This window comes from Echeneis naucrates, chromosome 1 (assembly GCF_900963305.1).
Source record: "Echeneis naucrates chromosome 1, fEcheNa1.1, whole genome shotgun sequence".
Taxonomy (NCBI): Eukaryota; Metazoa; Chordata; class Actinopteri; order Carangiformes; family Echeneidae; genus Echeneis; species Echeneis naucrates.
This window is the reverse complement of record NC_042511.1, coordinates 8,616,745-8,633,949: the sequence shown is the minus strand read 5'-3', so window position 1 is coordinate 8,633,949 and position 17,205 is coordinate 8,616,745. Positions and strand designations below refer to the sequence as shown.

General features: G+C 42.6%; 1 protein-coding gene across 3 annotated transcripts; it reads right to left on the bottom strand.

The window, feature by feature from the left end:
* Positions 1–946: 946 nt before the first annotated feature.
* LOC115049910 (transcription factor jun-B-like) lies at positions 947–2,873 on the bottom strand. 3 transcript variants are annotated; one of them, XM_029512544.1, is made up of 2 exons: positions 2,401–2,873; positions 947–2,159 (listed from the first exon to the last, which is right to left on the bottom strand). In XM_029512544.1, the coding sequence occupies exon 2, from the start codon at positions 2,119–2,121 to the stop codon at positions 1,231–1,233; it is 891 nt and encodes a 296-aa protein (XP_029368404.1). In that variant the 5' UTR covers positions 2,122–2,159; positions 2,401–2,873; the 3' UTR covers positions 947–1,230. The 3 variants fall into 3 exon arrangements, with proteins under 3 accessions (XP_029368404.1, XP_029368397.1, XP_029368389.1); XM_029512537.1 differs by having other exon boundaries at positions 2,419–2,873; XM_029512529.1 differs by having other exon boundaries at positions 948–2,873.
* Between the last annotated feature and the right edge of the window lie 14,332 nt (positions 2,874–17,205).

Sequence of the window (17,205 nt, the reverse complement as noted above, 5' to 3'; positions counted from 1 at the left end):
AGCCACCAGCAGATGTTTGTGGATGGTGAACTTGCTCTCTTTTGCCTGTGTCATGAAGCTGTGAAGTCTTGGTTAATATTGGAGTTATAGTGGTGGTTGACTAAGCATCACAGACCTCATGTCCTCAGTTGCCAAACGGCACTGAGGACCATTGGGAAAGATGGGGATGTTGGAAATAATTTAATACAGACCTGCATGACTCGTTCCAACTACGCATACCTACTGCTTAATGTCATTTCCAGTGTCGTCATGATGTCTTTTTCACCATGCAGGAAGACACATTGGACGTCACCCAAGAAACCATATTAACAGATATCAATACAACAGATTAGGCACTTTCAGTTCCACATCAATCCTACATGTAATCTTTGAGGTCTGCTTTTCCACAACAGTTAAGTCTGCCAGTGTTTGCTGGCACTAACTCTTATGTCAGACCAGATCTTAACCGCAGCCTATGCTGCATGTTTTTCTGGAACATTTTTTTCCTGTACTCATGTTCACACGGGTTGTTTTGGCAAATTGAAAGCAGAAGAGGGAAACTCCCTAAACTTGAATAAACCACGCATCGACAAAAACTTCTTCATTTACACGCAGACACACACTGCGGTGTGCAGGGGACAGCGCAACACATCTGACTGGCAATGTAGGAGGGAGTTCCCGGAAAAAATTGACGACGTGACGTCTGTCAGCGATATTGACCATATATGGACTGACGTATGTACGTCAAAAGGGAAACAATCCTACGCTGGGACGTCTCCAACCGCGACGTCAAGCAACTGCGTCTGTAAATTTGTGCCCAGAAAGATCAGTGACAACAATGCGGTTGCTTTAACGAGAATTACTGTGATGATATACAAGAAGTGTGTGTCTGAAATACACACCACCTCAAAAAGACACAACACCAAGGAGTCTTAGTTTTAGCATGTAATTTACTTAAATATACTATACAAGTAAAAAAAAAAAGAAAAAAAAAACACCAGGCTCAGCCTGACATACACAAATAACTTACATAAGAATCACAAAGGCAATGTAAAGAAAATGTAAACAGACAGACTAGAGACGACACTTTTAAAAACGTCTTCAAAAATGTCCAAAGTGTTTTTGTCTTATATGATTTGTGTGTGGAGGCTGTTTGTCTTGCGGCCAGCGTCCACCTCTCCAGTCTAGGGACATTGTTCGTGTTATTGTCAGTGCAGTCTTTGTCCAGTGTTTTTAAAAGTGCATTGTCACTCAGTAAGACTTCACTTTGGAAGCCAACATGAGCTGGCAGCCACTGCTCACGTGTGTCATGACTTTCTGTTTGAGTTGGGCCACCTGCTCTCTCAGCAGGGAGGCCGTGTTTGACAGTCCTGCGTTGTCTGTTTTCAGCACTTTCACTTTGTCCTCCAGGCGAGCGATGCGCTCCAGTTTGCGCCTCCGGCACTTGGAGGCTGCGAGCCGGTTCCTCAGCCGCTTGCGCTCCGCTTTGATCCTCTCCTGGTTCTCCAGGTCGATGGGGGACATCGGCGGGGAGCCGTTGTCGCTGCTGGTCATGTCGGGGACCGTCTGGGGCTCCTCTTTCAGCATGCCGAAGCGCTGCGAGTGGAGGCCAGCTCCGGCCAGGGAGTGCTGGAAGTGGTGGGATCCGTGCGCAACGGCCTGGGGGTGCGGTTGGTACTGATGGTGGGGCAGGTAGCTGATGGTGGTGGAAGGGTAGCTGGCTCCGGAGGACAGGTTGGGGTTGGTGCAGCTGTTCAGGGTGGTGTACTCCAGCGGTTCTGGCTGCATGGCAGTGCCGAACACGGAGGCTGGAGTCGAGCAAGCGACGCCACCGGTGCCGATGGACACGTTTGGAGGAGCCATCTGGTTCATCTTGTGCAGGTCGTCCAAAGCTTTGACGAAACCTTCAGCAAAGCCCTCCTGCTCTTCTGTGATCCCACGGTTGTAGAGGTACTGGCCAGGAGTCGGCGTCGTAGTGATGACCCCGTTGCTGTTCTGGATGATCAGTCGCTCCAGTTCAGGAGAGGCGAGCTTCAGGGAGCCCACGTCCGCCGTCCCCGCCGTATAGAAATCACTGTCGGCGCGCAGGTGCTGTGACTTGAAGTTTGAGTTCCGATATGAATCGGGGAAGTTCAAGTTCATATTCTGCTTAAGCAGCTTGTAGTCTGGCAGGGCTGCGCCTGGATGGCCATAAGCAGAGAGAAACGAGTCGTCATAAAAAGGCTGTTCCATTATTGTGGACATATTTCAAATCAGACAGTCAAATACAAGAGTGCGCTTCAAAGATGCTGCTCAGACACCGAGGCGTCAGTGTCCCAACTGGTTCAGTCTCCAGCACAAAGTCCCGCTGTATTATTATACTGAAGATCAGAGTTATCAAAAACAGAGCAAAACTTCCAAAACAGTGGAACTGTACTGTACCGAGACGTCGATTAGTACCTTTAGTCGGATTCAAAGCGGAGTCCAGTGCCTAACTCAGTTGTTTTCAATCCACTCGTGTGTAGGAAACTCTTTCCTTATTTTAATCACTCGCTCAGTTGTGTTTCCTCCTTACTGTCAGCCGGCCGGCGAGTTTCGCTCTTTTTATACTCTCCGGCTCTCTCTCCAGCCCAGAGCTCCGAGCGGCCTGCTGATTGGTTGTCTGGGTCCCCGCCTCCGAGCCGATGACGTCGTTGCCAGGAACCGAGCACAGTAAACACGGCAGGGCCGTCCGTCGTGAGGGAAACTCAGTCCAGGTAAACGCACCGATGGGGTCCCCTCATGTCCATCCACAGTCTGTCTTATTGTTCAACAAGTCAGCCCAAAGGCTGCTCAGTGTGAAGTGTCGTTTCTAACTCAGCGAGCCTGCTCCAGGTCTCCGGGTCACCGGGACACCTCCGACTCTCCTGTGGTCACTTAGTCTGATTCCCTCAGCAGCTGTGCCATGGCCCTGGATATATAGTCTGCTCTGGGGCTGAGTCATGCGAGCCAAACCGATATCGGCCGGTCCATATTTGGTTATGGTGGCTCGCCGGTTCCTCCCCGACAGGAGCGGGAAGCCGATCCCATCCTGGCGCGCCTCCAGCTCTCCGGGATGTGGGAGGCAGAGGAGAGGCTCCGCCGCCCTCCTCCCGCCTGCAGGCAGGGACAGGATGGATGGGTAGGTGGTGTACACTCCTGGGCGTGATGGGTGTCTGGCAAGAGAGGACATATGCTCAGACAGAAGAATGTATTGATGCAACAAAAAAAAAAAAAAAAAGGTGAGGGGGGGGGGTGGGGAGAGAAAAACAACACAGTTAAGAATCAGTCAGGACTAGCACTCACTGATAAGAGTTAATACTAAAACTGCTCCATTGTAATTCACCAAAACCACATAATTAATCCTGTAGGAATCATATATATCATTAAAACCTTTTTAAAGCCTCATAGCTAGCACCGAACTGTCTCTTATCCCAGCCGCTGTTTGAGTTCACAGGGTGTACTTAGCTTAACATGTTACTATGGGAATTAGAGAAGTATAAACAAATAACACAACCTCTCCTGCATTTGAGCGGAACGACGTGACCCCTTAGCTGAACACCTGTTTGGTAGAAAGACGTCTTTGTCTTCTAGGTACGGTTTTGACCTCTGAATCATGTCCCAGAGAGACATGCGTATCTGCACGTTACCATCTTCTGATTCTTCATGTGTCTGCTTATCAGCCACCTATTCTCCCAACAAGCGTCTTACGATTTGTTATTACTATTATTATTGTTATTTTCATTATTGTTGTTGTTGTTTTCATTGTCACATTTGTGCCAGGTTCTCGCCTGGGTCTCACCAGAGTGGTTGCATTTTAGGAAAGTCATTCTGATCAAACACGGGTCACATCCTGTGGGCAACTACCACTTGTGGAAGTGAAAGGTACAGCTCAGCTGTCACACAGTGGTCAGTCTGTCCCAGCTCCTCCCCCCCAAACAGTGGTCTGATGTGCCAGTCAGGTCAGGTTAGTGAGAAGAAATGTGTGGGGAAACAGAAGTAGTTTCAAAGAAACAAAGTCAGTTATAGTTTCAGAGTGACCTCATCCACTTTACGTCACCGCTTTAAGATATCACAATCTATGACATCTGCTTTGATACCTGATAAGGGGTCACATTTTATTGGACTATGAACAATAATTTAGTCTTAGGGAGACACTTCTTCATTTATGTTCACTATTTAGAGATTTAGAGATTTTTTCTTATTGTTAAAGGTCCCAAATTTTAACACTCTTCTGGAATCTTATTTCAAATGTTTTCATCCATAAAGAGATTATTAAAGTCAATCCAAAAACCACCCCTGTACAGGTTTACATCTCGGCTCTTAGGATTCTCTCTGGACAGCAGTCTCTGTTTGTCTGACTGGCTGTTTTATGGCTTATCAAATAAAAAAGCTGATTTCAGGTTAACAGGTAATGTGGCTTGTTGAGTGGATAGTGTGCATGCCATGTTATCAGCTTCCTGGGTTCAATTCTAGCCTTGGACGTGTGCTGCAAATCATTCCCCTCTCTTTCTCCCTGTTGACCTTTCTGACACTTACTAATTATTAAATAGGCATAAAAAATCCCCCTAAAAATAACAAATAAAAGATTTGGTAGAAAAACCAAAGCCGAGACACATTTGATATATATATATATACTGTATGTGTATATATATGTAATAATAAGAAATAAACATACAGAAATTATAATTAAAACTATATAGGAACTTTAAAGTGTGTGCATGTAAAATTTGACATTTGAATATTTACATGTGGATTTCCTCTTTGATATGGTTAATGGACTCTGAGGTTCTGAACAATTTTTTGCTCACATGTACGGGATTACACGAGGCAATGCAGAGAAATTTTCTGAAGTGCCATTCAAATACCTCATACATGCAATTTTGTCAGCTTCTTTGAGTGCGCGTGCAATTGAAGTTGACAGGTAGGATGGCAGAGACAAAAAAATCAGATAAGAAATGAGGAAAACATAGGTACAATAAGCCTCAACAGTGCAGACGGCCCCAGTGGCTGAGACACTTTTTTGTTCTCCATTGGCACCTCACTGGGTAATGTAATGAGTGCTGCCGCTGTCTGTGGGAGATACTTAGAGCATGAACATTGAAACTGGAGGAGGGTAGAAGCCCATAATACCATACATTAATTGCATCTGACATATTGTGCTCTGCAAATGTGTCAGAGGAAAGTATGTCATGTCAAAAACACACCTATACATTGTTCAGTTAAGAGTCGTGCGTTTTGTTTTGTTTTGGTTTTTTTACTAAGAATTCAGCTATCTGGAAGCAGCCAGAACTGGTAACAGAGTAATTAACCAGTTCACAAAGCACTGTCAGGATGAGTTTACATAGAATTAGTGATTTGGATTTCCAAGATAAAGGCTGTATTTAATCACTCAAATCACAATATAATTACTTCACTGACTTCAAATTCAAAACTTCTGTCAAAAAACTGCAGAATGTCTGAAAGCTGTTGGTGATCATATGGTCTTCATCGTGACATGAACTCCCTCCTTTCCTTCTCGCCTCCCACTGCATCCTCTGTAGCACTGAAACACTGGCCAGCTTTATTAAATGAACCAGAAATAACCTTTCTCCTGCATCCTTGGCAAGGTCTTCCACACTGGAAGCTTGGTGACCTGGAAGCAGCCTGTAGGTGTTGTGAGTCAGGTAGGGGTGTTCATCAGGGCAAAGGCTGGCCCTGCTCGGAGAGGACAGCTCACTCCCTCACACTGCACATTAAGTCAGAAGACCTTAAAGACTCAGTTGGGCCCTTAAATTAATGCTAACAAGCGGCCATGGTCAACTTCTCTTTTACAGCCCCCATTTCTGAACTGAACCCTTTCATCGAAAGCCTTTTCCTTTCGTCTTCTTCCCTTTCTTCGCTATTTGGCTGCCCGTGGGAAATTGAGCCATCTTGTGCATGTAATCGCTTTAATGAAGGCATGTTAAATCAGCATATTCTTTCGTCTGTAGCTCCCAGATAGTGCCGAGCAGCCTTGTAGCAATGAGAGACCTTTAGCACAAGACAAGATGATTGTTGAGGCCCAATGAGTTTGGCAGGAAAAGACAGTCAGACCCTGCTGTCCCCTCGGGCAGACATAACGCATATGGAGCTGTCCTTCCCACTTCCCCTCCATCTACACAGATGCTTTAAATCCCTGTCACTCTGCCAGTCTGTAAAAAAAAAAAGGGCAAACCACAGGATTGAGGGTGGGGGTAGGGAGGTGGTGGTGGGGCTTTAATTAGGTCTAATCTGATTTCACATGCCCATTTGGTTTATTAATTGAGCTGGGTCATTGTTGCCTTTTTTTTTTTTTTTTGAAAAAGATAAAAATGGGAACATAATGAGCGGGAAGCTGAAACTGTGAGCATGGTGGTGTGGTGTCCTTTCACCAAATATTAACAACAAAAGTTTGCTGCTCCACATATTGCTGTGGATTCAGGCACTTTGAGCTGAATGGTACGCATGGAAATATCCTCACAGTCCTGATGTTCAGCAGATGTGCCATTAACTATATTAAAAAAAGCATTTTTTTTTGCCAAATTTCATGATGTCCATGACCCCAGTGTTAGTTATTCCGTCCGTGGACACATTTGCGTGTATTTATTCAGCAGTCAATAAAGATAAAAAAGAAAAATTAAAATTTTTTGCTGACACTGGTCATTATAATGCGTAAAGTGGATATGAACCACAATTAATAAGACACACAAACATAAGCACCCAGAGAGGTCGGACACTGGCATTAAACGAGCATAGCAGTAAAGTGACAGAGGTGAGTAAGAAGCCAAACTCACCCTTTTCTGAAAATGCACCCAAACAAGATACATCATAAGTTTGCTGTGAAACTGCGAGGGCTGATATACTGTAAATGACTAAAATGTTGCTCATAATGTTATGACATCGGTCAACATCTTTTTTTTATATGAAAGACATCTGATATAGTATACGATCCAATATCACTATGAATACTATAAAGTACTAATGTACGTCAATATGCAGTACAGAACAGTGTTATTTAAACCTCAATAAGCCAAACACAAGACACAACTGGAGTCAATTTAGTTATAAACTGGTTGCTCAGGGAGGAGAGATTTCAAATTTTTAGTTTTCTCTGTCTGACAACTGTCAAGACTTCCTCTTTACATGAATAGGAGAAGTTTGTGTGCATTGGCAGGAATCCAGGGTGTGGATTTGGGTACACCACATTTTCATTTCCTCAGAAAGTTGCGGTAATGGGCCAGCTGCGGTGCTGGTGTGGCAATAGTAATCTTGAAAAGCTTCAGGTCAGGAATCATGCTAATGAACACACCAGATCAGCCCGTGCGCAGTGCTGATGGATCAATAGATGTTCACTCTGGATATTAAAATAGTTTCAAGTCATATCACTGCTGTGTGATTCACCTGATTCACACAGCACACTGAGTTATATCGCATGCTGATTGTATCACGCTATTTGACATCATTATGAAAATGTATGTTTACAGATGTTCATTTCAAAACTGTCAACAAAAATGTGTACAGGGAAAACAACAAGTTGCAGATTAAAGTGAGGGCGTGTGCCAGACTGTGTCTTGGCTGGGAACTGTAATCCTCTGAGCAACTGTTGGTTCTCTGGTAAATGCATGGTGACAGCAAGACTGCAGGATTTATGCTAAACTAATGTCACTTGGCTCCAGCAACAAGAAAGAGACAACAATTTATTTCTTAATCGGGTGTTTGATTGCTTTTCAAGTATCAGTCAGTTCAGACCTGATGTCCGACTTCCTGTAAATATCTCGCTCTTGTGTGTGACAGATCATCACAGCCAAACTTGTTTCTCCTGTGAAAATAAAGATGTGGGGAACATATGTATTGACTAGTGGGGGGTGGGGGTGATGCCTTGTTCATATGGCAGGGCAGATAGTGACATTAATCACAGTACCGGGTAAATGACTTGTCTTATTTACCCTCAGCGTGTAAAATGAGAAGCTGGAGTATTGGTTTTACATTAGTGCCTCACCTCTGTTTTTTCAGCCCACACAATTTCCCAGCAGGAAATTTGAATGAGAGATGCCAGCTATGTTTATCTTTCAGTGAAAGCACAGCATTGGTAATCTTTGTGTGAGATTATGTTGCTGATTAAATGTAAAAAAATGTAAAAAGAAACTAAAAATTAATACGTACTTATGTGGTTGCTGTTACCAAACAGCACATTTGTGAGACTGATTTCCAAGAACTATTTGGATTTTGTGGAATTTATTTAAACCTCTCCATTTACATGTGTTCAGTGGGATTTCTATAAATAGCAATAATCCACAAGCATATTAGTTTGTGTACCTCATCTGTATGAATCTGTCACATCTGCAACTGACACTGGCCCCATTATGAGAAATGTTTACCAAAGAAACACTAAGAAAGGACAGTGTCTAATCATGTAGTTACTGGCGACATCAATGAAACTGCATGAAACTGTGTAGGCGCCCAAAAACGGCTTCTGATGCTCTCAATGCTGCTCATTGAGACTCAGCGCTTTTAGGCTTTGTTGCTTCCTGTAAATAAAGCAAAGAGATGTGACCAGAAGTGGATGCCTGATATCGCTGTCGAACTGAAATTATCATGAACGCCTGGGGCCTGCATAAATAAGGTAGCAATGAATCAAAGAGGGGTGTCCCGAGCAACAAAGGTTGTTCCAAAGTCGGTTTCCATGATGAGGTCCACATAGTCTTGGTTTACTGGTTTCATCTTTTCCTGAAAAATTTGATTGCACTTTCAAAACTTCACTCACTAAATTTTCTTTATAGCCATTAATATCATTTCATCACAACGTATCAGTCCTGTAATATTCAGCACACAGCACAACACTAACATAATATTTATTTCATAATCAAATTGTCTACCCTGAGAGGGATCACAGTCATAATACATGCTAACTTGATCTCCTAATTAGTCATTCAAGCCCCTTAAACTTTCATCTGAATTCAGCAGACAGAGGCATTTCACTCCTCATTATTTGCTTCTGTTTCACTGCAATGTACAGACTACACCGGCAAGCAAAGCCCACTTCTATTTCACTTACCAGAAGTGGTTCACCAGCTTGGGTTTTCACACACACACTCAATTATTTGTGCTCACAAACACTCACTCACACTGAGACAGACAGGAACTTTCCTGTCAAATGCTAGTTGTTCTTTTACTAAGAAAGCCAAGTGAGAGAGTACAAAGGCAGTCTAGGGCTGAAATAGTTTTACATATCTATGTGCCCTGAATACCTCCATTCAAGGCTATCAAAAGCTCAAAGAGAGTAGGATTATAGATAATTTGTGTCAGCCTACACAAAAATATCAAACAGCGAGAAGAGGCATTTCTATTCCCGAATGAGCGTATATTTACTGTATCTGCTGTGCCCCTTTGTCGTGTAAGCGTGTGATGTATGGGTGTAAGGTTATCTGATGTAGAAAAAGAATTTCCTGATAAATTAGTCACTGTCCTTCCATCCTATGGGCCATTTAGCACATTACTTGTGTAGAAGTAAACCCGTACGAGTGACAAAGTCAGAAAGCCACACGGCAAACAGAGAAGGGGAAGATACATTAAATGCCAAATTAGACATGTTAGAGAACCATATAAACCCACAACAATACACATGAAAACAAACCACAGGGGTTCAGAGTGAACATGAGACTCATTTGTGTTGTCCTCACACTCACTTTATATTCTCTGTTCAGTCGCCCAGTAACATGACACGTGTACATTCACAAAACTTTGTGGACATTTTGTTTTTCACGTTAGCTCTTTTTCTTTCTTTCTTTTTTTAAGCTTTCACAGTGTTCAGTCTTTGTAGGAGGTGATATTAAAAAAGTTTTTTGGCAGGAGCATGGCTTGGCGTTATGACAAAAATTTCTAATGCATCCTGTGAGCAGAGGATCGGTGAGTTGCCATTTTGGAAGGTGAAGACATGAGTTGGACTTGGACTTAGTGTGCAAGCTTTACTCGAAATGGTGTAAAGGAGAACTGAGGTTAAATGCTGAACTCTGTGTTTTCTCTTGACTGGCCGTAAACTCATGTTAACACTAACACTTGTGAAAGGCTAATTAAATGTTTCTCTTATAAATAACAAGATAATTCATAAGATTAATAGTGGGCAGCATGGCAGCGTAGCGGTTAGCGCTCACAACAAGAGCGTCGTGGGTTTGGTTCCCCGACCTGAGGCCTTTATGTGCGTCCAAAGTCATGCATGTCATGACTCTAAATTGTCCGTAGGTCTGAGTGTGATTGTGAGTGGTTGTTAGTCTGTGTCTGTCTCTGTGTGTCTGTCCCACCCAATGTGAGTTCAGATTGGCTCCAGGGTAGAAGATGAATAGTTCCTCAGTCTCACATTGGGATCAGTAGCTCAACATTAGCGCCATAAGATGCCAGTAGCTTATGGTGCTAATGTTCTAAAACTTAGCGAAGGTTCTGCTGTGGGTTAAATTAAAGTGAAGCATTTGATATAATCCCAAAAATGTCTCTTTGTGGCCACAAGCATTGTGAAGTGCTTGTATTAGTTTAAAACAAACTCACAGAGTTTCAGCAAAGAACCAAGCTACTATGTTGATTTTATGGCCGTGTTGCACAAGTGTTCATCCTCACCCAAGTGTGAAACAACAAAATGGTCTTTTATTTATTTTTCAATCAACAGAATTAAAAGGCTGCATTATTAAATTCACCTGCAATTATTCATGTGTATTTATAAGTGCAAATCCAATTTCTTAATTTTCACTGTCTTTATCGGCTTTTTACCACATGGCTTTTGTGAGTCCCTTCATATTTACTCCCCTTACATTCCCATGAGAGCAAAGGGGAAAGAGAGATTCACTGGGGGGGAAATCGCAGAGTCATTTGTAGTCATAACTTCGACACAAAAATATCCCCTTGTGCACAGGCGCTGAAATCCTGAATTGATGAGCACTTCATTTTTAAACATTTCCTCCAGTGATGAACCATGTATTCTTGTCTGCGCTGGAGTTTTAGCAGGACACTTGTTTTCATTCCAGGATGGTGCAGATTAAACACCTACACACTAGCTGTGACTGATACTGCACTTAAAGCCTTAATGCCTCACCATAGTCCCCAGTAATCTGTCAGGTAGTATCAGAGACAGGCGTGACTGGGAGAGGTCTACTGACACTTTCATCGGTACTCATTGGAATGAAACCACTAATATATAGAGACTGAGAGAGAAGACTTTTAGTCAGACAACCACAGCCAACTCAATTCTGCCTGGCAGTGAAACGGTTAAACTGCACTTTTGCTTTTTTTCAGCTTCCCAGCTGTGTGGTATTACTGGTGTAGTCCTGTGCCCAGAAATGAGGTGGAAGGCATTATCACTCCATCTGATTGTGTCAGAAAGTAACCATTAGACACTGTGCAAAAAGATGTATGGCTCCAAGTATTCCTCAGGAAAACAGTGTCCTTTTGTTCCTTCTTATCCATCTATCTATCAGCTTGTTTGGCTGCATCTGTTTCCCCGTCCCCGTACGTGTATTATGCGTGCTTTGATGAGCATGCCGTTTGACCTTGGGGTGTTTTTTTATGTTGGCATTCTTGGCACAAGCAGCGAATTTAAAATTCTGCCCCGGGGCAACATTTGACCCTTGTTTATAATGTGGAAGTACATAGGTGCATGCATGATAACGATGAGGCAAACTCCTCTTGTCATGTAGTTTCTTGATCAAAGTAAACGCATGAACAAGTGCGTACATGCAGAGCACTGCGGTTCTCCACACATTCTAATTGAGCCCTTGCTAAGCATTGATGTCCTCTGGGTTTACTCTGACAAAGACAAGTAAACAAAACAGTACTCATGTTCAAAAGAGATAAAGTGAGTATAAACCCCACACAAATGGCACAAAATAACACATTAATGCACTTGTAACTGAACTCATTTGCATAAACAGATATTTTGGCTCATGACCTGAATCAACCTTCCGCTGGTGGACTTAAATGTCAGGCAACAGCGATTAACACAGATTTTATGGAATTACACAGGTCACACAAATATACATGTAGAATCTGTTACATAAGCTTCTTGAAAACAAATAAAATAGGAAGAAAATGCTGCTAGTACTCTGAACTCTTTACAATGGAGCCAACCCTGCAAAGTAAAGTAGCTTCTTGGCTTTCGAGGTAACACCAGGCTCCAAGTAGCAAGCTAGTTAGCCTAGCATGCTAACCAATACGTCGAAGATTAGAGCACATTTTAATCCATCCCTAAAGGATACATTTACCAGATTAACTTTACATTATATTTATTTGGAGTTTGTCAAAAGCAGCTTGTAGTTTCTGTCCACGAACGCACCTTTTTGGCACATTTTTGACTTACTGCACACAGTGTGTTACATCTAATCTAATTATCTGAGCCTGCTTCAGTGTTAAACTTCTCTCTGACTGCATTCTGGTTTACTTCCCCTGTCTCTTATTTTATACACATAATATCCCTATACCATCATTAAAACAACATATAAACAGCATTTTTGTTCATTAAACATGCGAGAGCAGAGAATGCCAGCTGGCAGTCTATTTCTGAAATGCAGTGAGCGAGACTGTGGTCCACAGTGAGAGTGGCTCTCATTCATAATACGGTGAAACACACAGAGTTGCTAACCTCACATCCTGTGCAATATACTGCAGGAAATGCTGATTTCCTGTAGTGAAGTGTAGGTGGGGGCTATTGTGTGTACTTCTGTGTGTGTGCTGTGTCGCTGACACACTGGAAGGGTATTTGTTTGAAGTGTCAGCACATCACTTTTCAACACAGACTTGCTTTACTCAGACACATATTCTGAGAACAGGCATTAATTGAATATTAAAATGATAACCCTGTTTATTATTGGGGACAACAGCTTCTTCACAATTTCTAGGTTCCTGTATTCATACGTTGGAAATTGCAGATGTGTGAAATGTGAAATCTTATCACACAATCTAACAAGCAGTAAAGGAAGTGTGGCTGATATTTTCAAATCCATCCAGATTTGTCATTAGTTTTGTTTCTTTCCCCTAATGACGTCCGTGAATTTCTAAGCAATTACAGTTGCTAAAACACATTTCTTGAAACTTCCACCAATCCAAAATTCCAACTACATTCACAAACCCTCAGACTTTTGTATCACAATCAAACTATCACCTGAAAAGCAGTTATCCTGTGTTAAAAACCAAACAATGTGTTCGGCTCATACACATAGCAAATAAAACTATCCACCACAGAGCATTAGGTAGAAACTACATAAAATAATTTCGGGCACAGCATCCAGGGCACGTACTTAACAGATAATGTTTGTTGTAAATGCATTTAACAAAATATTATCATATTAAAAGTGATATCTACAAACTAAATTTCATAACAAAAAATAAATGAAAAGCCCATTACCACACAAAGTCAATGAGATTCATTCCCCAGCATCATGTCTTTGTGCAGAGTCCAGCCAGAGGACTTCATCCATGACAACAGGCAATAGTTTCCCTCTCCAGACATTCATTCATCTTCTACCACTAATCTGTTTCTGAGTTGCGGGAGGTGCTGGAGTCAATCCCAGCTCACTCTGGGTGAGGGCGGGGTACACCCTGGACAGGTCACCAGTCCATCACAGGGTCAACACACAGGGACAGACAGAGACCAACAACTACTCACACGTAGACCTACAGACACTTTAGAGTCACCAGGTAACCCAAACATGATGTCTTTGGACGGTGGGAGGAAACCTGTGCAGACACGGGGAGAACATGCAAACTCCGCATAGAAAGGCCCCAGGCCGGGAACTGAACCTGCAACCTTCTTATTGTGGGGCAACAGCGCTAAACACTATACTGCCAGACAACAGGAGGAAAACTCTCTGGTGTGCCGAACTCAGCCTGGACAAGACTGTACAGTTATATCATCACAGGCCTGTTCCATTGCCTCAAAGAAAGTTTCCCTGGTGGAGGGCTGTCGGTCATAGACCTTCCATCGCCACACAGAGACAAACATCTCAGTTGGATTTAAAAAGGGGCTGGAAGCTTGAAAGAAAACCTTTGCTGGTTGTTGGTGAACCACCCATCTATCAGGACAGCATGGTGAAAGCTCACACTATCCCACTGCTCACGTGCAATCCTGTAGACTGCCCACAAATGTAAGGAGATGATCAGTGTTATATGGCCCTGGGTTTGCATGACAGTGGAGAAACCCCCAGTTACTTATGGCTGCACGAAGAGTGACATGACCACCATGCCAGCCACAGACTTCCACAGTCGCACATTGACCGATGTTTGTGCCTCTCCGCCTCCTTTTCACCAGATTGAACCCTGCTTCATCTATGAAAATGTATTCATGGGACCTTTCCATGGAATCTGGTTCAAACCCTTCTATAAAAATAGATCAAAAGTAGTTTAGTGCAGTAAGTGATACAGAAAGACTTCTGCAACAGTGCATTTACAGTATGCATTACAGATCTGAGTACCTTACAGCATAGTTTACAGTACTATAAAAGTAGCAAATGCAACTACTAGCCTACAGTAACAGTTGACCTATGAGCACACAACTGTACTGGAAGCATCGGTGCTGAAAGTGTGTGAAGGTTACACTTAATTGCATGCTGACATCTTCGATCTTTGACTCTTTCCGAGCTGTGCTCAAAGGGCACTCTGTATACTTGTTTCATTCCAAGTCCGTTGCAGTGGAGGACACGGTCAGTAGGCGACAGAGACACACTGTTGATTCCATCAAAGTTGACATTGTCTTCAATCACTCTGTTGGATTTCACGGCGTCAGATGGCCTCGTTTTGAAGGGCCATGTCAACAATGAGTGCTTCTTCTTGTTGGGAGAAAAGAGCAGCCTTTCCAGCCTCATTTGGTCATCTTTCAAGTCTGTAAGGGGGAAAATTAGAAACATGTGCAGCCAGTATAAGGGACATTACAGTACTTACAGTACAGCGTTCTGTATGTCAAATGTTGAACAACCAGAAACAATTACCTGTCCTTCTCCCTGAATGTTCTGGTGATGCTGGCCACAGAGAATCTGCTCAAATTGGATTGGACAATTTGTCCTGCTTCCCTCATTGTCATCCCATGAACAAGGACATGGTGTGCAATAGTTGCCAGAATTTCGTCAGCAACAAGTGTTCTTGGTCTTCCTCAGGCTCTTCCTCATCCACCACCTCTCACAGTCTCACAGGAACTCTTCGCCCTCTGCCTCTCTGTATGCTTCTGTCCATTGTAGATGGTTTCGCATGTCCCACCTGTGCGCTCTGAACAGACTTTTATCCGGCCCAGCTGGTCTGATCACATCATTAGAAACGTGTGTTCTATTTTGAGTTGTGTGTAAAAGATGGCAGCTGTGTTGGAGATATGTTCATATTTTGCTGCCAGTGTTTACAATTTCGCAACACAAGTGTATCACAGTGTGAAATGTGTTTAGTGAGAGTGTTTAAGGTTGAACAACAACGAGCACATGACGTTTGCAAAGTGAATCTAAGTACCTGAACAGTGTTTAAGGTTTAGCCAAAAGAGTGTTTGATTTAAAAAATGAGTTTCAGCCCCTGAGAAATTGGTTCAGAGAATAGAGTTTACTGTTTTAGCAATTGTGAAAAACTGCAAAGGCACAATAAATCTATGTCCACCACAGAACCTCTTGGGATGTTTACAGTTTCATTTTGCTATTCGGGACAACTGTGTGGAAGCAGCCGCGCTCGTCACGATCGTCCAATTATGTTTTGAAGTTTTTCTTTTCATTTGCCCCAAGTGCACACTGCTACCACCTCTGCTGCCCCAAAATACTATACAGTTGTCAAGGAAACAGTAAAAGCCTATTAAACGTGTGCGTGTTTGTGTGTTTGTTTGTGTGTTTGCCACTGTGGTTTGCATCTTGGAATAGCTTCAATGACGCACACATTTGCTCGCACCACCATGCCAGCTAACCGCCCTCATTCACCTCCCTATTCAGTGTTACAACATCCATCCATCTGTCCTCCCATCTTTTCCTTCTTTTCTTTTTTCTTCTTTCCTCTCCTCTCCTCAGCTCTCCAAAATTCCCTTTTCTCTTCATGGAAAATATGAAGAGCCAATGGGATTATTCATTTCCCCCCAAGCAGCTGATTGATTCCAATTGTCACATTTCATTAGCTTTAAACCTCTCAAAAACTACAGTAGAAGCATAACAAAGCAATACTGCAAATCTTGGCTGATTTGAAACATAAGTTTTTAAAAAAGAAGGATTTTCCAACATCAAAAGAAGAATGCAGCACAGGCTGCCAAACCTTGTTACTTCGTGATATCAGTGTTAGCAAGTCTGCTTGAGAGGCATGTAAGGTTTATTTTTACAGGCAGTAAAATCCCATAAGGGAGCGATGACTTCATATTGTCTCTGATTAATGGTTCTACATGAGGATGGGGGCTGGATGGAAAACTCAGCCAAAATGCTCTATCCCTCCAAGGCATGTACAACCTACATTTAGACAACAAAAATCCTGAAATCCTGGTGTAAAACTTTAATCATGTTTTTGGATCTGACTGTTGAGTGAAAGGCTGCCCAGCTGCCATTTTACACATGACATGGAGCTCATTATTGTTGATATTATAATTATCCCCACATATAAATAAAGATGTCAGTTTGCACCAAGATTTTGTATAACACGCTTGGCACATTTTAGGTTGTATCATCTAATCTGGATTAATTTTGACATGTGAACAATAGCTATATATAAATACTAATCCCTAATCCACCATCAAAGACATTTAAGACGTGTATCATTCATCCCCGTTAAATATAAACTTGGAAAAAATATTCACATTTTTATATCACCTCTTCATATCTTCTTCTGATGATTGTATCAGGCACATGTCACTGATTAATTTTTAGCTACATGAGGGGAAAAAGATGATATAAAGAGCGATATCTGACCACATGTGATAACAGAGCACATGCAGAAATGTCATCAGATCTGCCAGCTTTCATCTAACCTTGTCCTAAATAAAAACTGCAATGTGATCATCCATCAGCCACGGGAGCTCAAAGGACTGCAACCAATAAAGTTTGCCACAGTTTGGCATTTTGGCAAGTGTTTGCGTGTTTGTGAGAGTTTTTGATGTGTGTGTGTGTATGACTCGCTCTGAGTCACTGCAGTCCCCCTGGGTGCACAGCCAGGGCAATGCAGAAGGCTTTATGTGTGAGTCTGTGTTGCCGACAGAGAGTGAGGAATGTGTACATGTCTGTACGCATGTGTGCATCCATACGTGTGCGT